Here is a 22,590-nt window from a genome sequence, read left to right as displayed (position 1 = left end):
GCCAAGCTAGACCAAGGTGTTGTTGTGGTGTAGTGTCTAAGCAGGGCCAAACCTAGCCAAGCTAGACCAAGGTGTTGTTGTGGTGTAGTGTCTAAGCAGGGCCAAACCTAGCCAAGCTAGACCAAGGTGTTGTTGTGGTGTAGTGTCTAAGCAGGGCCAAACCTAGCCAAGCTAGACCAAGGTGTTGTTGTGGTGTCTAAGCAGGGCCAAACCTAGCCAAGCTAGACCAAGGTGTTGTTGTGGTGTAGTGTCCAAGCAGGGCCAAACCTAGCCAAGCTAGACCAAGGTGTTGTTGTGGTGTATTGTCCAAGCAGGGCCAAACCTAGCCAAGCCAGACCAAGGTGTTGTTGTGGTGTAGTGTCTAAGCAGGGCCAAACCTAGCCAAGCTAGACCAAGGTGTTGTTGTGGTGTATTGTCTAAGCAGGGCCAAACCTAGCCAAGCTAGACCAAGGTGTTGTTGTGGTGTAGTGTCCAAACTGGGCCAAACCTAGCCAAGCTAGACCAAGGTGTTGTTGTGGTGTAGTGTCTAAGCAGGGCCAAACCTAGCCAAGCTAGACCAAGGTGTTGTTGTGGTGTAGTGTCTAAGCAGGGCCAAACCTAGCCAAGCTAGACCAAGGTGTTGTTGTGGTGTAGTGTCCAAGCAGGGCCAAACCTAGCCAAGCTAGACCAAGGTGTTGTTGTGGTGTATTGTCCAAGCAGGGCCAAACCTAGCCAAGCCAGACCAAGGTGTTGTTGTGGTGTATTCTCCAAACTGGGCCAAACCTAGCCAAGCTAGACCAAGGTGTTGTTGTGGTGTAATGTCCAAACTGGGCCAAACCTAGCCAAGCCAGACCAAGTGTACCAGAGATACTGACAGACAGCTGGCTGGCTTGCACACACACAACACACAGTGAGCTCCTCAGAGCTCCTAACCACAGGACCGTCCGGAAAGGAGAGCTCAAGCTGCCCACCCAACCACCCACGCCTCTGATTTGCCAGATGCTTGGCTGTAATTGTAATGACCCCTGTCATGTGACCAGGGTGGGGGTGAAGCAGAGAAAGGTGGCCATTCCTCAGATTCCCATCAGCCACAATGGAGAGTACATCAGAGTAGTTAGTGGTGTAAATACTGTAAATCAGAGTAGTTAGAGTAGAGTAAATACTGTAAATCAGAGTAGTTAGATTGGTGTAAATACTGTAAATCAGAGTAGTTAGATTGGTGTAAATACTGTAAATCAGAGTAGTTAGAGTAGAGTGGTGTAAATACTGTAAATCAGAGTAGTTAGATTGGTGTAAATACTGTAAATCAGAGTAGTTAGATTGGTGTAAATACTGTAAATCAGAGTAGTTAGATTGGTGTAAATATTGTAAATCAGAGTAGTTAGTGGTGTAAATACTGTAAATCAGAGTAGTTAGTGGGGAAAATACTGTAAATCAGAGTAGTTAGAGTAGAGTGGTGTAAATACTGTAAATCAGAGTAGTTAGTGGTGTAAATACTGTAAATCAGAGTAGTTAGTGGTGTAAATACTGTAAATCAGAGTAGTTAGTGGTGTAAATACTGTAAATCAGAGTAGTTAGAATTGTGTGGTGTAAATACTGTAAATCAGAGTAGTTAGTGGTGTAAATACTGTAAATCAGAGTAGTTAGTGGTGTAAATACTGTAAATCAGAGTAGTTAGTGGTGTAAATACTGTAAATCAGAGTAGTTAGTGGTGTAAATACTGTAAATCAGAGTAGTTAGTGGGGAAAATACTGTAAATCAGAGTAGTTAGAGTAGAGTGGTGTAAATACTGTAAATCAGAGTAGTTAGTGGTGTAAATACTGTAAATCAGAGTAGTTAGTGGTGTAAATACTGTAAATCAGAGTAGTTAGAATTGTGTGGTGTAAATACTGTAAATCAGCGTAGTTAGAGTAGTGTGGTGTAAATACTGTAAATCACAGGGTGATCTCTCTGCTAAGTGTGCATAGGGCCAGGAGGAGGGGATCTCTGCTAAGTGTGCATAGGGCCAGGAGGAGGGGATCTCTGCTAAGTGTGCATAGGGCCAGGAGGAGGGGATCTCTGCTAAGTGTGCATAGGGCCAGGAGGGGATCTCTGCTAAGTGTGCATAGGGCCAGGAGGAGGGGATCTCTGCTAAGTGTGCATAGGGCCAGGAGGAGGGGATCTCTGCTAAGTGTGCATAGGGCCAGGAGGAGGGGATCTCTGCTAAGTGTGCATAGGGCCAGGAGGAGGGGAGTAAACACTAAAGGCCTCATAAACATTGACTGCATCAATAATGGAGTCCTTTGGACCAGCTGTGGCTGTTTGTTTTTACAGTAACCCTGAGGGAGGATTAACAAGATGGCTGTTTGTTTTTACAGTAACCCTGATGATTAACAAGATGGCTGTTTGTTTTTACAGTAACCCTGAGGGAGGATTAACAAGATGGCTATTTGTTTTTACAGTAACCCTGAGGGAGGATTAACAAGATGGCTATTTGTTTTTACAGTAACCCTGAGGGAGGATTAACAAGATGGCTATTTGTTTTTACAGTAACCCTGAGGGAGGATTAACAAGATGTGGCTGTTTGTTTTTACAGTAACCCTGAGGGAGGATTAACAAGATGGCTGTTTGTTTTTACAGTAACCCTGAGGGAGGATTAACAAGATGGCTGTTTGTTTTTACAGTAACCCTGATGATTAACAAGATGGCTGTTTGTTTTTACAGTAACCCTGAGGGAGGATTAACAAGATGGCTATTTGTTTTTACAGTAACCCTGAGGGAGGATTAACAAGATGGCTATTTGTTTTTACAGTAACCCTGAGGGAGGATTAACAAGATGTGGCTGTTTGTTTTTACAGTAACCCTGAGGGAGGATTAACAAGATGGCTATTTGTTTTTACAGTAACCCTGAGGATTAACAAGATGGCTGTTTGTTTTTACAGTAACCCTGAGGGAGGATTAACAAGATGTGGCTGTTTGTTTTTACAGTAACCCTGAGGGAGGATTAACAAGATGCCACGTTATATTGTGATGAATCATTTCCAAACACGAAGGGTTTCAGTAGCCAATAGAATCATTGAACGATGTGGATCGTGGCTCTGAGGAGCCTCCACCGGACTGCTCTAGAATGGCATTTTCAATTCTTTAGGTTGTGATATTCAGTCAGTTTAAATAACCCAGACATTGAAACAACCCAGGCATTGAAATAACCCAGACATTGAAATAACCCAGACATTGAAATAACCCAGACATTGAAATAACCCAGACATTGAAATAACCCAGACATTGAAATAACCCAGACATTGAAATAACCCAGGCATTGAAATAACCCAGGCATTGAAATAACCCAGACATTGAAATAACCCAGGCATTGAAATAACCCAGGCATTGAAATAACCCAGGCATTGAAATAACCCAGACATTGAAATAACACAGACATTGAAATAACCCCGACCTCAGACATTGAAATAACCCCGACCTCAGACATTGAAATAACCCCGACCTCAGACATTGAAATAACCCCGACCTCAGACATTGAAATAACCCCGACCTCAGACATTGAAATAACCCCGACCTCAGACATTGAAATAACCCCGACCTCAGACATTGAAATAACCCCGACCTCAGACATTGAAATAACCCCGACCTCAGACATTGAAATAACCCCGACCTCAGACATTGAAATAACCCCGACCTCAGACATTGAAATAACCCCGACCTCAGACATTGAAATAATAATTTAATATAAGATCCTGAGTTCTCTAATTTAATATAACATCCTGAATTCACTAATTTAATATAAAATCCTGAATTCACTCATTTAATATAACATCCTGAGTTCACTAATTTAATATAAAATCCTGAATTCACTCATTTAATATAACATCCTGAATTCACTCATTTAATATAACATCCTGAGTTAACTAATTTAATATAACATCCTGAATTCACTAATTTCATATAACATCCTGAGTTCACTAATTTAATATAGCATCCTGAATTCACTAATTTAATATAAAATCCTGAATTCACTCATTTAATATAACATCCTGAGTTCACTAATTGAATATAACATCCTGAATTCACTAATTGAATATAACATCCTGAGTTCACTAATTGAATATAACATCCTGAGTTCACTAATTGAATATAACATCCTGAGTTCACTAATTGAATATAACATCCTGAGTTCACTAATTGAATATAACATCCTGAGTTCACAAATTGAATATAACATCCTGAGTTCACTAATTGAATATAACATCCTGAGTTCACTGATTGAATATAACATCCTGAGTTCACTAATTGAATTGTGAGTTAAATATTTGTACATTTCACAGTTAATGTAATTAATGAAACCTAGTTTAAAAAAAACAACAAATGGACTGCAGGGTTTGTTTTAAATAATTTCCAGTATAACTAGGCTGTCTGAAAAGGGAAGTGAACCGCCTGAAATACTGAAGGAATTGAATCAGAATGTGGAATTGTTATTGCTATTTTTTTTTTTTTTTTTTTACAAATACAGATTTTATAGGGGATGTTTCAGCACCCTCAGCAACCCTACTTCCTGCGGCTGTGCTACGGAGTAACGATCACTCCCTCACTGTCCTCCTTCCATACCTCACAGATTCCTGCCATCACACTAGATACCAGAGTGAGGGATCCACATGTAAACTCATTCCCTGTGACTCCAGGGAGCCTGGGCCAATCATTCAGGCACACTGGGTTCTATCAGATGTTCCAGGGAGCCTGGGCCAATCATTCAGGCACACTGGGTTCTATCAGATGTTCCAGGGAGCCTGGGCCAATCATTCAGGCACACTGGGTTCTATCAGATGTTCCAGGGAGCCTGGGCCAATCATTCAGGCACACTGGGTTCTATCAGATGTTCTATCAGATGTTCTATCAGATGTTCTATCACTTGGACACATTTTAAAAAGAGAATCCTGAAAGGCTGTGAGGTTATCATGCGAGGATAGGTGTTGTTTTTATACATCACCATCCCCCATCTCTTTTCTCTCCAGAACATTCTTAGTTCATTTTGTGGGAGAACAGAACAGCTGGTACCTCTGCTCAGTACTTTTTAGTCAATACTTATGTGGTCCTTCTGTGGCTCAGTTGGTAGAGCATGGCGCTTGTAACGCCAGGGTAGTGGGTTCGATTCCCGGGACCACCCATACGTAGAATGTATGCACACATGACAGTAAGTCGCTTTGGATAAAAGCGTCTGCTAAATGGCATATATTATTATTATTATTATTATATCCAGTCTAGCGCCTCCATCTAGTGTTCATTCATTGTCATTAAAAAGAAAATACAAAAAATAAATGTCATGTAGCAGATACTGTTATCCAGAGAGACTTACAGTAGATGACTTCATAAATGTTCATACTAGTAGCCCCCCCCCCGTGGGAATCGAACCCACAACCCTAAGAGCCATGCCCTACCAACTCAGTCACGTGGTAATATTCTAAAACAGGGATATTTGAATTGTGTACCAATAACTTACGTTTGTTAGACGTTTCTGCACTTTACGCCGTAATAACGCATTGCTTTACGTTGATAAACTCATTTGTTTGTCATAAAAATAAAAACACACAACAAAAAAAAAAATGGTTCTTTGAAAGGAATTTAATTCCAACGAGTTGTACAATTAATGCTGTGTAGATCATTTCAGTTTGAGCCAGAGGAGAAAAGATTTAAACCTTTACTTAGAAATACGTAAATATAATACCAACTGAACATGAATGAAGGCTTGAACTAAATAATACCACAACAAAAGACAAATCGTATCCAGACATTGTCGAGCAGAGAATACAACGGGACACCGCTACTCTTCAGTGACGTCAGGTAACGAGAATACAACGGGACACCGCTACTCTTCAGTGACGTCAGGTAACGAGAATACAACGGGACACCGCTACTCTTCAGTGACGTCAGGTAACGAGAATACAACGGGACACCGCTACTCTTCAGTGACGTCAGGTAACGAGAATACAACGGGACACCGCTACTCTTCAGTGACGTCAGGTAACGAGAATACAACGGGACACCGCTACTCTTCAGTGACGTCAGGTAACGAGAATACAACGGGACACCGCTACTCTTCAGTGACGTCAGGTAACGAGAATACAACGGGACACCGCTACTCTTCAGTGACGTCAGGTAACGAGAATACAACGGGACACCGCTACTCTTCAGTGACGTCAGGTAACGAGAATACAACGGGACACCGCTAGGTAACGAATACTTCAGTGTCGTCAGGTAACGAGAATACAACGGGACACCGCTACTCTTCAGTGACGTCAGGTAACGAGAATACAACGGGACACCGCTACTCTTCAGTGACGTCAGGTAACGAGAATACAACGGGACACCGCTACTCTTCAGTGACGCCAGGTAACGAGAATACAACGGGACACCGCTACTCTTCAGTGACGCCAGGTAACGAGAATACAACGGGACACCGCTACTCTTCAGTGACGTCAGGTAACGAGAATACAACGGGACACCGCTACTCTTCAGTGACGTCCGGTAACGAGAATACAACGGGACACCGCTACTCTTCAGTGACGTCAGGTAACGAGAATACAACGGGACACCGCTACTCTTCAGTGACGTCTGTCAGGTAACGAGAATACAACGGGACACCGCTACTCTTCAGTGACGTCAGGTAACGAATACAACGGGACACCGCTACTCTTCAGTGACGTCAGGTAACGAGAATACAACGGGACACCGCTACTCTTCAGTGACGTCAGGTAACGAGAATACAACGGGACACCGCTACTCTTCAGTGACGTCAGGTAACGAGAATACAACGGGACACCGCTACTCTTCAGTGACGTCAGGTAACGAGAATACAACGGGACACCGCTACTCTTCAGTGACGTCCTGTCTGTCAGGTAACGAGAATACAACGGGACACCGCTACTCTTCAGTGACGTCAGGTAACGAGAATACAACGGGACACCGCTACTCTTCAGTGACGTCAGGTAACGAGAATACAACGGTCCTGAAAAAAATTTGCGCTGAGAAAATCCAAAAGGTACGTGTGAAAACAAAAGGAAAAACATTGTTGCATTGTGGGACCGTTAGTTATGAAACACTGCAGTCCATCATTGGCTGAATCATGATATATTCAGTTCATTCTGGCTTCATCTGTGATCACAACAAAATATTAAATATTGTAAATAAGCATTAGTGAACTATATATATATATATAAATATAACTACTACTCTAATAGGAAACAATACCATACAGTAGCCAATAGGAGCCGGAGATAACTAGACTACCTGCCACCTCTACACTCTAACCACTAGACTACCTGCCACCTCTACACTCTAACCACTAGACTACCTGCCACCTCTACTCTTCCCAGTGACTCAGGTAACCACTACAACGGTCTAAAAAATTTGCGCTGCCTCCAAAGGTACTCTAAAACAAAAGGAAAAACATTGTTGCATTGTGGGACCGTTAGTTATGAAACACTGCCCCATCACACTCTAACCACTAGGCTACCTGCAGTCCATCATTGGCTGAATCATGAACCACTGGCTTCCTGCCACCAAAATATTACAATATAAATACTTAGGCTACCTGCCTACCTCTAAATAACCATACAGTAGCCAATAGGACCACTAGGCTAGGCTACCTGCCGCCTCTACACTCTAACCACTATACCCTGCCACCTCTACACTCTACCACCACTAGACTACCTGCCACCTCTACACTCTAACCACTAGGCTACCTGCCACCTCTACACTCTAACCACTAGGCTACCTGCCGCCTCTACACTCTAACCACTAGGCTACCTGCCGCCTCTACACTCTAACCACTAGGCTACCTGCCGCCTCTACACTCTAACCACTAGGCTACCTGCCGCCTCTACACTCTAACCACTAGGCTACCTGCCGCCTCTACACTCTAACCACTAGGCTACCTGCCGCCTCTACACTCTAACCACTAGGCTACCTGCCGCCTCTACACTCTAACCACTAGGCTACCTGCCGCCTCTACACTCTAACCACTAGGCTACCTGCCACCTCTACACTCTAACCACTAGGCTACCTGCCACCTCTACACTCTAAACACTAGGCTACCTGCCACCTCTACACTCTAAACACTAGGCTACCTGCCCCCCCTACACTCTAACCACTAGACTACCCTGCCCTCCCCTACACTCTAACCACTAGGCTACCTGCCGCCTCTACACTCTAACCACTAGGCTACCTGCCACCTCTACACTCTAACCACTAGGCTACCTGCCACCTCTACACTCTAACCACTAGGCTACCTGCCACCTCTACACTCTAAACACTAGGCTACCTGCCCCTATACTAACCACTCTAACCACTAGGCTACCTGCCACCTCTACACTCTAACCACTAGGCTACCTGCCACCTCTACACTCTAACCACTAGGCTACCTGCCACCTCTACACTCTAACCACTAGGCTACCTGCCACCTCTACACTCTAACCACTAGGCTACCTGCCGCCTCTACACTCTAACCACTAGGCTACCTGCCGCCTCTACACTCTAACCACTAGGCTACCTGCCGCCTCTACACTCTAACCACTAGGCTACCTGCCACCTCTACACTCTAACCACTAGGCTACCTGCCACCTCTACACTCTAACCACTAGGCTACCTGCCGCCTCTACACTCTAACCACTAGGCTACCTGCCGCCTCTACCTCTAACCACTAGGCTACCTGCCGCCCCTACACTCTAACCACTAGGCTACCTGCCGCCTCTACTCTAACCACTAGGCTACCTGCCGCCTCTAACCACTCCTAACCACTAGGCTACCTGCCGCCTCTACACTCTAACCACTAGGCTACCTGCCGCCTCTACACTCTAACCACTAGGCTACCTGCCGCCTCTACACTCTAACCACTAGGCTACCTGCCGCCTCTACACTCTAACCACTAGGCTACCTGCCGCCTCTACACTCTAACCACTAGGCTACCTGCCGCCTCTACACTCTAACCACTAGGCTACCTGCCGCCTCTACACTCTAACCACTAGGCTACCTGCCACCTCTACACTCTAAACACTAGGCTAACCAAACACTAGGCTACCTGCCCCACTCTAACCACTAGACTACCCCCCTACTCCCCCTAACCACCACTAGGCTACTCTAACCACTGGCCCCCCCCCTACACTCTAACCACTAGGCTACCTGCCGCCTCTACACTCTAACCACTAGGCTACCTGCCACCTCTACACTCTAACCACTAGGCTACCTGCCACCTCTACACTCTAACCACTAGGCTACCTGCCACCTCTACACTCTAACCACTAGGCTACCTGCCACCTCTACACTCTAACCACTAGGCTACCTGCCGCCTCTACACTCTAACCACTAGGCTACCTGCCACCTCTACACTCTAACCACTAGGCTACCTGCCACCTCTACACTCTAACCACTAGGCTACCTGCCACCTCTACACTCTAACCACTAGGCTACCTGCCACCTCTACACTCTAACCACTAGGCTACCTGCCACCTCTACACTCTAACCACTAGGCTACCTGCCACCTCTACACTCTAACCACTAGGCTACCTGCCGTCTGCAGAGGGAAAAGAATATGGCAAGACAATCTATTATTTAGTGCGTAACACCACAAAACGTTTTGCAACAAAAAAAAATAAATAAGCCTTTCTTATTGGACAAATTCAGGTTAGTCCCTCCATGTTGGCCCACTTGATTTCTAATGAATACGACCCAGTTTAGAAGTAATGCAGGCAGTGATGTAACACACTAGATGCAGTGTACAACAGGTCAAGTTACGGCATATTTGTATTTATTATGGATCCCATTACTACTCGTGGTCGGCTATTTGAGCAGTTTACTAAGGGTTGGTAACAGACTGATTGGTCGGCTATTTGAGCAGTTTACTAAGGGTTGGTAACTTTACTATTCTTTACTAAGGGTTGGTAGAGGAATGACTTTACTATTCTTAGGTAGAGGAATGACTTTAGCTTCCCTCCAGGCCTGAGGGCCACACACTTTCTACTAGGTTGAAACTGAAGATATGACAAATAGGACTGGCAATATCGTCCGCTATCATCCTCAGTAATTCTCCATCCCAGTTGTCAGACCCTGGTGGCTTGTCGTTGTTGACAGACGACAATAATTACCTCACCTCTTCCACACTCACTTTAACAGAATTCAAAATGACTTTTTCATAATTTGATCAGTTATACTTGGATGTGTGGTGTCAGCGTGTGTTGCTATGCCAACGTGTGCTCATCTTGTCAATGAAAACAAATCATTAAAGCAGTTGGTAATATCAGTGGATTTCGTAATGAATGAGCCATGGAGCTGAGTATGCCGTTTTTAGCCCAAAAGTTCATTTAAAGGTTAAATAATTCAATTCAATTCAATTCAAAAGCTTTTTGTTTTTACTATCATTCTTTACATCATTTAACTTAGTTTCATAGTGTTCCTTCTTATTTATTCAGTTTAGTCACATGATTTCTCAATTTGCAGTACTTTTGTCAATCGGTTGTACAGCATACAGATAGATACCAGCAGACGGTTTTTACTGAGTGCAGCAACGTTCAGACCCTGACCTTTGTGTCTATAAAACGATGAGAGCATTCAGCACAGACTAGTATCCATCTTTCTGTCAAGAGAGGATATTCAGTCGAACACAGCTAGTCTATTATACCAACACAATTAAAACATGAAATATAGTTCCAATGTGATGAGCCGCGGTCAGTGAGGTGTCCTGACAGGAGAGGCCTGACAGGTGTCCAACCCCTCCGTCACCAGAAATACAATACATCACATCTCATTTGATTGGTTGCGAGTATGTAAACATTGGAGGCGGCAGGTTGCCTATTGGTTCCAGCGTTGGACTAATAACTCGAAAGGTTGCCGGATCAAATCCCAGAGCTGACAAGGTAAAAATATGTCGTTCTGCCCCCTGAACAAGGCAGTCAACCCACTGTTCCCCGGTAGGCCGTCATTGTAAATAAGAATGTGTTATTTTATTTATTTAACTTGCCTAGTTAAATAAAAGTGACCAGTGTACATAGGGCAGTCTCTAATGTGCAGTACAGGGTGTTAGGCGGCTAGTAGCAGAAACTAAGGATTTACCTTTGCGATATTAGCTAAATAAATCGGTTACTAGTATTTGCAAATACTCACGTAAATTGTCATCGTTTGATTTTCTCAACTCAAGTCTCCTTGTTAACTTCTCCACTGGTTTCAAACTCGCTCCGCTCAGCCGCCTCGCGGACAAACTCAACCAATCAGCGTAGACTGAACCACCGGAAGTTCCACCCTACTATTTCCGGAATCTATTTCCCAACACGCCACCTGCTGGCAAGAAGATGTAACACAGCGACGTTACAAAACACTGGACTTCCACTTTACATAAAGCGCTTCTCACGTGTAGTGTGAAAAATAACAATTGAAGGAAGAAAACGGAGCGCTACCGTATTACTCTGGTAATGTATTTTACTGCCATTTGAAGAACATGCATTATTACAAAGACAGGCTGGATGTCCGGCCGTAGCGTTAGTCGTTGTTCAACCATTAAATCAAATAAAAAGTTTATTGGTCGTGTTACGTGTACACGGTTTGGCAGATGGTAAACCGGGTGCAGTGAAATTCTTACGTTACTAGCTCCTAACAATGCAGTGAAATGTCAATTAGGTACACGAATAATCAATAAAAACAACTAATAATGATGCATTTACACGAGATATACTAGGATGTTTTTTTTTATTACCTTTATTTAACCAGGCAAGTCAGTTAATAAGAACAAATTCTTATTTTCAATGACGGCCTAGGAACAGTGGGGTTAACTGCCTGTTCAGGGGCAGAATGACAGATTTGTACCTTGTCAGCTCAGGGATTTGAACTTGCAACGTTCACTCTAACCACTAGGCTACCCTGCCGCCCCAAGAACAATATGTACAGTAGTAGACACATTAGAGTGAGCTAAGAATCCAGTATATAAATACACAGTACAACACCCCATAGCAAAATGGATAGAATTGCAGGAAATTAGGGACAGATCGAAATTTACCGGGGAGGCAGGTAGTGAGTTTCCCCCCCAATGGCATGACTTATTTTTGATATGACCCTAATAAAGTTCAGAGACGTTTTTGAAGGTTTGGTGCAGCTATTTATTAAGCTTTAGCTACTGCAGGCCTATCATAGGAAGGCAGTTCCCCCAACTGACTCCAACAGCTGAACTTGATTTACATATGAATATCCTACAGTAGACACCTAAAGCCTATATGCCTTTGCATGCAATTTCCTGATACTTTTAATGTTCAAATCTCTGACAGCTGAACCATGATGTGGACAATTAAAGGTTATGAAGTTTTGCATATGCAAATGAGTGTTACGTCACTCGCTCTGAGACCTTGAAGTAGTAGTTCCCCTTTGCTCTTCCAGGGCTGCGGCTTTTGTGGAGTGTTGGGTAACGATGCTTCTTGGGTGACTGTTGTTGATGTGTGCAGAGGGTCCCTGGTTCGCGCCCGGGTATGGACGAGGGGACGGTCTAAAGTTATACTGTTACACAAGGAATAGTGTTTTTGTAATTTTGTTAAAGGCCGTTTTTAAGGACATGTAAATGTGTCTCGTTTGGCCAACATCCCTGGTTTATTGAAGGTGTTGGCTGCCCCAGGTTGGATAGAGATGACGTCCGTTACATTTCTCCAATGTCCAGTAAATTAACATCTTCCCTGTCATGTGGTCCGGCGCCAGATTCTCCTAAAGGAAACTCTGAAATGGCATTTATTTTTTATTTTTATGAAGATTTTATAATATTCACATGAAAATCTGTCGCAAATTGAATGGAAACCTAACTATCGACTCCCGAAAGCAAAGTCTCATCATGGTTCACCAGCAGCCCCAAACATCTAGTCTAGTGTCTGATTATTCTACACATCAGGGTTCCCCGGCATCCCCAAACATCTAGTCTAGTGTTACTATGATTATGTCTCATCAGGGTTCACCAACAGCCCCAAACATCTAGTCTAGTGTTACTATGATTATGTCTCATCAGGGTTCACCAACAGCCCCAAACATCTAGTCTAGATTATCTAGTGTTACTATGATTATGTCTCATCAGGGTCATCAGGGTTCACCAACAGCCCCAAACATCTAGTCTAGTGTTACTATGATTATGTCTCATCAGGGTTCCCAACAGCCCCAAACATCTAGTCTAGTGTTACCTCAAACAGCCCCAAACATCTAGTCTAGTGTTACTATGATTATGTCTCATCAGGGTTCACCAGCAGCCCCAAACATCTAGTCTAGTGTTACTATGATTATGTCTCATCAGGGTTCCCAGCAGCCCCAAACATCTAGTCTAGTGTTACTATGATTATGTCTCATCAGGGTTCCCCAGCAGCCCCAAACATCTAGTCTAGTGTTACTATGATTATGTCTCATCAGGGTTCACCAGCAGCCCCAAACATCTAGTCTAGTGTTACTATGATTATGTCTCATCAGGGTTCCCCCCCAAACATCTAGTCTAGTGTTACCCATCAAACATCTAGTCTAGTGTTACTATGATTATGTCTCATCAGGGTTCACCAACAGCCCCAAACATCTAGTCTAGTGTTACTATGATTATGTCTCATCAGGGTTCACCAGCAGCCCCAAACATCTAGTCTAGTGTTACTATGATTATGTCTCATCAGGGTTCACCAACAGCCCCAAACATCTAGTCTAGTGTTACTATGATTATGTCTCATCAGGGTTCACCAGCAGCCCCAAACATCTAGTCTAGTGTTACTATGATTATGTCTCATCAGGGTTCACCAGCAGCCCCAAACATCTAGTCTAGTGTTACTATGATTATGTCTCATCAGGGTTCCCCAGCAGCCCCAAACATCTAGTCTAGTGTTACTATGATTATGTCTCATCAGGGTTCACCAGCAGCCCCAAACATCTAGTCTAGTGTTACTATGATTATGTCTCATCAGGGTTTCCCGGCATCCCCAAACATCTAGTCTAGTGTTACTATGATTATGTCTCATCAGGGTTCCCCAGCAGCCCCAAACATCTAGTCTAGTGTTACTATGATTATGTCTCATCAGGGTTCCCCAGCAGCCCCAAACATCTAGTCTAGTGTTACTATGATTATGTCTCATCAGGGTTCCCCAGCAGCCCCAAACATCTAAAGAATAAGCTACCAGCCAGCAGTCTAAGCCACTGCATCTCAGTGCTAGAGGCGTCATTACAGACACCCTGGTTCGAATCCAGGCTGTATCACATGAGTCCCATAGGGTGGCGCACAATTGGCCCAGCATCATCCGGGTTTGGCCGGTGTAGGCCGTCATTGTAAATAAGAACTTGTTCTTAACTGACTTGCCTAGTTAAATAAAGCTTAAATAAATATAGAGAAGCTGTACAGCAGAACCTTGACTAGAATACAGTATATACATATGAAGTAGACAGTAGTAGTTAAATAGGACAGGCCTTGACTAGAATACAGTATATACATATGAAGCAGACAGTAGTAGTTATATAGGACAGGCCTTGACTAGAATACAGTATATACATATTAAGTGGACAGTAGTAGTTATATAGGATGAACTAGAATACAGTATATACATATGACGTAGGTAAAACAGTATGTAAACATTATTAAAGTGACCAGTGTTCAATGACTCTGTAGAAAGGGCAGTGGTGTCTAAGGTGCAGGGTTGAGTACCAGGCGAAGGTCGGCACAGGGCGAAGGTCGGCACAGGGCGAAGGTCGGCACAGGGCGAAGGTCGGCACAGGGCGAAGGTCGGCACAGGGCGAAGGCCGGTACAGGGCGAAGGCCGGCACCGGTTGATCCCAATTTGAAAACTTAACTTACTGTTTTTGTTCATGTTGATGCGTTTATTTCATCAATCACCAATGAATTGGAAAGGTGTCACTTCCCCCAATTTATCTTCCATTCATTTCAGGTTGAGGATACTAGTCCGTCCACAGCTGCACTGCACAGGTGTTTGTTAAATACACTTGGTGTTTGAAGAGCCGGTCGAACTTTGATTTAGCCATGAACACAAGTGATTTGTGTTTTATTTTTATTTTTTATTTTTTTACAGTCACTCAGAAATGACACGGGCAAAGAAGGGTCCTTCAGAAGCATCTGAATCGAAGCAGAAGTCGAGGAGGCAGAATGGAGAAACGTCTGGGGCTGCAGGACAAACCGTCTCCATGAAGCTTCGGCAGAAGAAGGACGGGACGAACACATTGAAAACAGGTCTGCTAGTAACACCAATGGATCTAATAGAAACGCCAATCTCCGTTATAGAAGCTTTTGATTGGCTGTACTGTCCTCTATTTCATTTCCCCCACTCCAGAAATGTTACTGTATTTCTCTTGTCACGGAGAGAAGTGACTCTTTCCATTCTTTAATGTTATTGACTGTACCGGTTTTGTATTTCAGGGCCTGTTTTCCCAACCACCATGATCAGATCTTCAGTTGGGAAGAGAAGTGGACCAGGAAGCATCCTGCACTACATTTACCAGAGTACACTGGGGCAGAGCCTTCATTCTCAGATGAGACAGGTACACTACTACAGTCAGACTAGTGTGGTAGGGTCACTAGGGAACAGTAGTGTCTGTAGGGTGACTAGGGAACAGTAGTGTCTGTAGGGTGACTAGGGAACAGTAGTGTCTGTAGGGTGACTAGGGAACAGTAGTGTCTGTAGGGTGACTAGGGAACAGTAGTGTCTGTAGGGTGACTAGGGAACAGTAGTGTCTGTAGGGTGACTAGGGAACAGTAGTGTCTGTAGGGTGACTAGGGAACAGTAGTGTCTGTAGGGTGACTAGGGAACAGTAGTGTCTGTAGGGTGACTAGGGAACAGTAGTGTCTGTAGGGTGACTAGGGAACAGTAGTGTCTGTAGGGTGACTAGTGTCTGTAGGGTGACTAGGAACAGTAGTGTCTGTAGGGTGACTAGGGAACAGTAGTGTCTGTAGGGTGACTAGGGAACAGTAGTGTCTGTAGGGTGACTAGGGAACAGTAGTGTCTGTAGGGTGACTAGGGAACAGTAGTGTCTGTAGGGTGACTAGGGAACAGTAGTGTCTGTAGGGTGACTAGGGAACAGTAGTGTCTGTAGGGTGACTAGGGAACAGTAGTGTCTGTAGGGACTGAACAGTAGTGTCTGTAGGGTGACTAGTGTCTGTAACAGTAGTGTCTGTAGGGTGACTAGGGAACAGTAGTGTCTGTAGGGTGACTCGGGAACAGTAGTGTCTGTAGGGTGACTAGGGAACAGTAGTGTCTGTAGGGTGACTAGGGAACAGTAGTGTCTGTAGGGTGACTAGGGAACAGTAGTGTCTGTAGGGTGACTAGAGAACAGTAGTGTCTGTAGGGTGACTAGAGAACAGTAGTGTCTGTAGGGTGACTAGGGAACAGTAGTGTCTGTAGGGTGACTCGGGAACAGTAGTGTCTGTAGGGTGACTAGGGAACAGTAGTGTCTGTAGGGTGACTAGGGAACAGTAGTGTCTGTAGGGTGACTAGGGAACAGTAGTGTCTGTAGGGTGACTAGGGAACAGTAGTGTCTGTAGGGTGACTAGGGAACAGTAGTGTCTGTAGGGTGACTAGGGAACAGTAGTGTCTGTAGGGTGACTAGGGAACAGTAGTGTCTGTAGGGTGACTAGGGAACAGTAGTGTCTGTAGGGTGACTAGGGAACAGTAGTGTCTGTAGGGTGACTAGGGAACAGTAGTGTCTGTAGGGTGACTAGTGTCTGTAGGGAACAGTAGTGTCTGTAGGGTGACTAGGGAACAGTAGTGTCTGTAGGGTGACTAGGAACAGTAGTGTCTGTAGGGTGACTAGGGAACAGTAGTGTCTGTAGGGTGACTAGGGAACAGTAGTGTCTGTAGGGTGACTAGGGAACAGTAGTGTCTGTAGGGTGACAGTAGTGTCTGTAGGGAACAGTAGTGTCTGTAGGGTGACTAGGGAACAGTAGTGTCTGTAGGGTGACTAGGGAACAGTAGTGTCTGTAGGGTGACTAGGGAACAGTAGTGTCTGTAGGGTGACTAGGGAACAGTAGTGTCTGTAGGGTGACTAGGGAACAGTAGTGTCTGTAGTGTCTGTGACTAGGGAACAGTAGTGTCTGTAGGGTGACTAGGGAACAGTAGTGTCTGTAGGGTGACTAGGGAACAGTAGTGTCTGTAGGGTGACTAGGAACAGTAGTGTCTGTAGGGTGACTAGGGAACAGTAGTGTCTGTAGGGTGACTAGGGAACAGTAGTGTCTGTAGGGTGACTAGGGAACAGTAGTGTCTGTAGGGTGACTGTAGGGTGACTAGGGAACAGTAGTGTCTGTAGGGAACAGACTGTAGGGAAACAGTAGTGTCTGTAGGGTGACTAGGGAACAGTAGTGTCTGTAGGGTGACTAGGGAACAGTAGTGTCTGTAGGGTGACTAGGGAACAGTAGTGTCTGTAGGGTGACTAGGGAACAGTAGTGTCTGTAGGGTGACTAGGGAACAGTAGTGTCTGTAGGGTGACTAGGGAACAGTAGTGTCTGTAGGGTGACTAGGGAACAGTAGTGTCTGTAGGGTGACTAGGGAACAGTAGTGTCTGTAGGGTGACTAGGGAACAGTAGTGTCTGTAGGGTGACTAGGGAACAGTAGTGTCTGTAGGGTGACTAGGGAACAGTAGTGTCTGTAGGGTGACTAGGGAACAGTAGTGTCTGTAGGGTGACTAGGGAACAGTAGTGTCTGTAGGGTGACTAGGGAACAGTAGTGTCTGTAGGGTGACTAGGGAACAGTAGTGTCTGTAGGGTGACTAGGGAACAGTAGTGTCTGTAGGGTGACTAGGGAACAGTAGTGTCTGTAGGGTGACTAGGGAACAGTAGTGTCTGTAGGGTGACTAGGGAACAGTAGTGTCTGTAGGGTGACTAGGGAACAGTAGTGTCTGTAGGGTGACTCTGTAGGGTGACTAGGGAACAGTAGTAGTGACTGTGTCTGTAGGGTGACTAGGGAACAGTAGTGTCTGTAACAGGGAACAGTAGTAGTGTCTGTGTCTGTAGGGTGACTAGGGAACAGTAGTGTCTGTAGGGTGACTAGAGAACAGTAGTGTCTGTAGGGTGACTAGGGAACAGTAGTGTCTGACAGCTAGTAGGGTGACTAGAGAACAGTAGTGTCTGTAGGGTGACTAGGGAACAGTAGGGTGACTAGGGAACAGTAGTGTCTGTAGGGTGACTAGGGAACAGTAGTGTCTGACAGCTAGTAGGGTGACTAGAGAACAGTAGTGTCTGTAGGGTGACTAGGGAACAGTAGGGTGACTAGGGAACAGTAGTGTCTGTAGGGTGACTAGAGAACAGTAGTGTCTGTAGGGTGACTAGGGAACAGTAGTGTCTGTAGGGTGACTAGGGAACAGTAGGGTGACTAGGGAACAGTAGTGTCTGTAGGGTGACTAGGGAACAGTAGTGTCTGTAGGGTGACTAGGGAACAGTAGTGTCTGTAGGGTGACTAGGAAACTGTACCTACTGATTGATGATATAAGGTAAAATATTCAACAAACTGTAAAATAGTATATATTTAAAGAGATGTCTCAACAGCTGAATACCTGCCCCCTCTACACTCTAACCACTAGGCTACATAGCACCTCTACACTCTAACCACTAGGCTACCTGCCACCTCTACACTCTAACCACTAGGCTACCTGCCACCTCTACACTCTAACCACTAGGCTACCTGCCACCTCTACACTCTAACCACTAGACTACCTGCCTCCTCTACACTCTAACCACTAGACTACCTGCCACCTCTACACTCTAACCACTAGACTACCTGCCTCCTCTACACTCTAACCACTAGACTACCTGCCTCCTCTACACTAACCACTAGATTACCCTGCCACCTCTACACTCTAACCACTAGTCTACCTGCCACCTCTACACTCTAACCACTAGACTACCTGCCTCCTCTACACTCTAACCACTAGATTACCCTGCCGGCCCCAATCATCATCAGTACACGATATCTTATTTCCCTCCCGCAGTGTCTCCAAGAGCCGTTTGTACGTTCCCTGTCCTCCTATAAGCTCCACCGTACAGCCAGTCCATTTGACCGGCGGGTCACCTGTCTGGAGTGGCACCCCTCGCACCCCACCACGCTGGCGGTCGGCTCCAAGGGAGGAGACGTGGTCCTCTGGGACTACAACGTGCTCAACAAGACCAGCTTCATACAAGGGGTGAGATACACATCTGGAAAGGTTCCATCGCTACAACCCAGCGACGCCATTGGCCGATGGGTTACTAATGAGTGCGTGCTTATTCGTTTTCTCGTTTGACTGTTGTGTACCTAGATGTTCAAGATGATACACACAAATAATACAATAGTATTTACCTAGGATAGGATAAGTAATCCTTCTCACTCACCCCCCTAAAAGATTTAGATGCACTATTGTAAAGTGGCTGTTCCACTGGATGTCATAAGGTGAATGCACCATTTTGTAAGTCGCTCTGGATAAGAGCGTCTGCTAAATGACTGAAATGTAAATGTACATCTGTTTAAAATCGGAACACCGTAATCAATAGTTTAAACCTGAACACCGTAATCAATAGCTTAAACCGGAACACCGTAATCAATAGCTTAAACCGGAACACCGTAATCAATAGCTTAAACCGGAACACCGTAATCAATAGCTTAAACCGGAACACCGTAATCAATAGCTTAAACCGGAACACCGTAATCAATAGCTTAAACCGGAACACCGTAATCAATAGCTTAAACCGGAACACCGTAATCAATAGCTTAAACCGGAACACCGTAATCAATAGCTTAAACCGGAACACCGTAATCAATAGCTTAAACCGAACACTGTAATCAATAGCTTAAACCGAACACCGTAATCAATAGCTTAAACCGAACACCGTAATCAATAGCTTAAACCGAACACCGTAATCAATAGCTTAAACCGAACACCGTAATCAATAGCTTAAACCGGAACACCGTAATCAATAGCTTAAACCGGAACACCGTAATCAATAGCTTAAACCGGAACACCGTAATCAATAGCTTAAACCGGAACACCGTAATCAATAGCTTAAACCGGAACACCGTAATCAATAGCTTAAACCTGAACACCGTAATCAATAGTTTAAACCTGAACACCGTAATCAATAGCTTAAACCGGAACACCGTAATCAATAGCTTAAACCGGAACACCGTAATCAATAGTTTAAACCTGAACACTGTAATCAATAGTTTAAACCTGAACACCGTAATCAATAGCTTAAACCGGAACACCGTAATCAATAGCTTAAACCGGAACACCGTAATCAATAGCTTAAACCGGAACACCGTAATCAATAGCTTAAACCGGAACACCGTAATCAATAGCTTAAACCGGAACACCGTAATCAATAGCTTAAACCGGAACACCGTAATCAATAGCTTAAACCGGAACACCGTAATCAATAGCTTAAACCGGAACACCGTAATCAATAGCTTAAACCGGAACACCGTAATCAATAGCTTAAACTGGAACACCGTAATCAATAGTTTAAACTGGAACACTGTAATCAATAGTTTAAATCTGTTTAAATCTGAACACTAATCAATAGTTTAAATCTGTTTAAATCGGAACACCGTAATCAATAGTTTAAATCTGTTTAAATCGGAACACCGTAATCAATAGTTTAAATCTGTTTAACCTGTTACTCCTACCCCCTACTTTTTCGAACATTCTGTTAAAAATCGCGCAACATTTCAGCGCCCTGCTGCTCATGCCAGGAATATAGTATATGCATATGATTAGTATGTGTGGATAGAAAACACTCAGACGTTTATAAAACTGGTTAAATCATGGCTGTGACTATAACAGAACGTGCGTTTCATCGAAAAGTGCAGGAAAATCTGATCACTGAAAATGGAAAAATATATCCATGCGCGACTTGAACCCATAAGGATATATGAATGAGTGATGGTACAGAGCAGCATACAGTAGATGGTATCGAGTACAGTATATACATATGAGATGAGTATGTAGACAAAGTAAACAAAGTGGCATAGTTAAAGTGGCTAGTGATACATGTATTACATAAGGATGCAGTCGATGATGTAGAGTACAGTATATACGTATGCATATGAGATGAATAATGTAGGGTAAGTAACATTATATAAGGTAGCATTGTTTAAAGTGGCTAATGATATATTTACATCATTTCCCATCAATTCCCATTATTAAAGTGGCTGGAGTTGGGTCAGTGTCAATGACAGTGTGTTGGCAGCAGCCACTCAATGTTAGTGGTGGCTGTTTAACAGTCTGATGGCCTTGAGATAGAAGCTGTTTTTCAGTCTCTCGGTCCCAGCTTTGATGCACCTGTACTGACCTCGCCTTCTGGATGATAGCGGGGTGAACAGGCAGTGGTTCGGGTGGTTGATGTCCTTGATGATCTTTATGGCCTTCCTGTAACATCGGGTGGTGTAGGTGTCCTGGAGGGCAGGTAGTTTGCCCCCGGTGATGCGTTGTGCAGACCTCACTACCCTCTGGAGAGCCTTACGGTTGAGGGCGGAGCAGTTGCTGTACCAGGCGGTGATACAGCCCGCCAGGATGCTCTCGATTGTGCATCTGTAGAAGTTTTTGAGTGCTTTTAGTGACAAGCCGAATTTCTTCAGCCTCCTGAGGTTGAAGAGGCGCTGCTGCGCCTTCTTCACGACGCTGTCAGTGTGAGTGGACCAATTCAGTTTGTCTGTGATGTGTATGCCGAGGAACTTAAAACTTGCTACCCTCTCCACTACTGTTCCATCGATGTGGATAGGGGGTGTTCCCTCTGCTGTTTCCTGAAGTCCACAACCATCTCCTTAGTTTTGTTGACGTTGAGTGTGAGGTTATTTTCCTGACACCACACTCCGAGGGCCCTCACCTCCTCCCTGTAGGCCGTCTCGTCGTTGTTGGTAATCAAGCCTACCACTGTTGTGTCGTCCGCAAACTTGATGATTGAGTTGGAGGCGTGCGTGGCCACGCAGTTGTGGGTGAACAGGGAGTACAGGAGAGGGCTCAGAACGCACCCTTGTGGGGCCCCCGTGTTGAGGATCAGCGGGGAGGAGATGTTGTTGCCTACCCTCACCACCTGGGGGCGGCCCGTCAGGAAGTCCAGTACCCAGTTGCACAGGGCGGGGTCGAGACCCAGGGTCTCGAGCTTGATGACGAGCTTGGAGGGTACTATGGCCGAGCTGTAGTCGATGAACAGCATTCTCACATAGGTATTCCTCTTGTCCAGGTGGGTTAGGGCAGTGTGCAGTGTGGTTGAGATTGCATCGTCTGTGGACCTATTTGGGCGGTAAGCAAATTGGAGTGGGTCTAGGGTGTCAGGTAGGGTGGAGGTGATATGGTCCTTGACTAGTCTCTCAAAGCACTTCATGATGACGGAAGTGAGTGCTACGGGGCGGTAGTCATTTAGCTCAGTTCCCTTAGCTTTCTTGGGAACAGGAACAATGGTGGCCCTCTTGAAGCATGTGGGAACAGCAGACTGGTATAGGGATTGATTGAATATGTCCGTAAACACACCGGCCAGCTGGTCTGCGCATGCTCTGAGGGCGCAGCTGGGGATGCCGTCTGGGCCTGCAGCCTTGCGAGGGTTAACACGTTTAAATGTCTTACTCACCTCAGCTGCAGTGAAGGAGAGACCGCATGTTTTCGTTGCAGGCC

The 22,590-nt window shown here is 44.9% G+C and overlaps 2 protein-coding genes and 1 long non-coding RNA gene across 5 annotated transcripts in view; 2 read left to right on the top strand and 1 right to left on the bottom strand.

Annotated features, from left to right (window-relative positions):
• The window catches only part of LOC127912216 (mucin-21-like), a 65,677-nt gene extending 58,349 nt beyond the window's left edge, over positions 1–7,328 (top strand). Inside the window, exons 2-5 of the mRNA XM_052481131.1 lie at positions 5,741–6,168; positions 6,223–6,312; positions 6,675–6,809; positions 6,864–7,328. Coding sequence (XP_052337091.1) covers positions 5,741–6,168; positions 6,223–6,312; positions 6,675–6,809; positions 6,864–7,087 — 877 coding nt within the window. The 3' untranslated portion in view covers positions 7,088–7,328. The remainder of the gene's footprint in view (positions 1–5,740; positions 6,169–6,222; positions 6,313–6,674; positions 6,810–6,863) is intronic.
• A 357-nt stretch (positions 7,329–7,685) lies between these two features.
• On the bottom strand, positions 7,686–9,331 carry LOC127912179 (uncharacterized). The gene is made up of 3 exons (XR_008081298.1): positions 9,177–9,331; positions 8,388–8,643; positions 7,686–8,093 (listed from the first exon to the last, which is right to left on the bottom strand). It is a non-coding gene; the product is annotated as an uncharacterized LOC127912179 (long non-coding RNA).
• Positions 9,332–11,279: 1,948 nt separating this feature from the next.
• The window catches only part of ddb2 (damage-specific DNA binding protein 2), a 33,369-nt gene continuing 22,058 nt past the window's right edge, over positions 11,280–22,590 (top strand). For all 3 annotated transcript variants that reach the window (XM_052481082.1, XM_052481081.1, XM_052481083.1), the window contains exons 1-4: positions 11,280–11,423; positions 15,033–15,190; positions 15,377–15,498; positions 18,937–19,128. In XM_052481082.1, coding sequence (XP_052337042.1) covers positions 15,043–15,190; positions 15,377–15,498; positions 18,937–19,128 — 462 coding nt within the window. In that variant the 5' untranslated portion in view covers positions 11,280–11,423; positions 15,033–15,042. The remainder of the gene's footprint in view (positions 11,424–15,032; positions 15,191–15,376; positions 15,499–18,936; positions 19,129–22,590) is intronic.

Source organism: Oncorhynchus keta, chromosome 26 (genome assembly GCF_023373465.1).
Source record: "Oncorhynchus keta strain PuntledgeMale-10-30-2019 chromosome 26, Oket_V2, whole genome shotgun sequence".
NCBI lineage: Eukaryota > Metazoa > Chordata > Actinopteri > Salmoniformes > Salmonidae > Oncorhynchus > Oncorhynchus keta.
The sequence above is the reverse complement of the archived record's forward strand: the minus strand, read 5'-3'. Positions and strand labels throughout refer to the sequence as shown.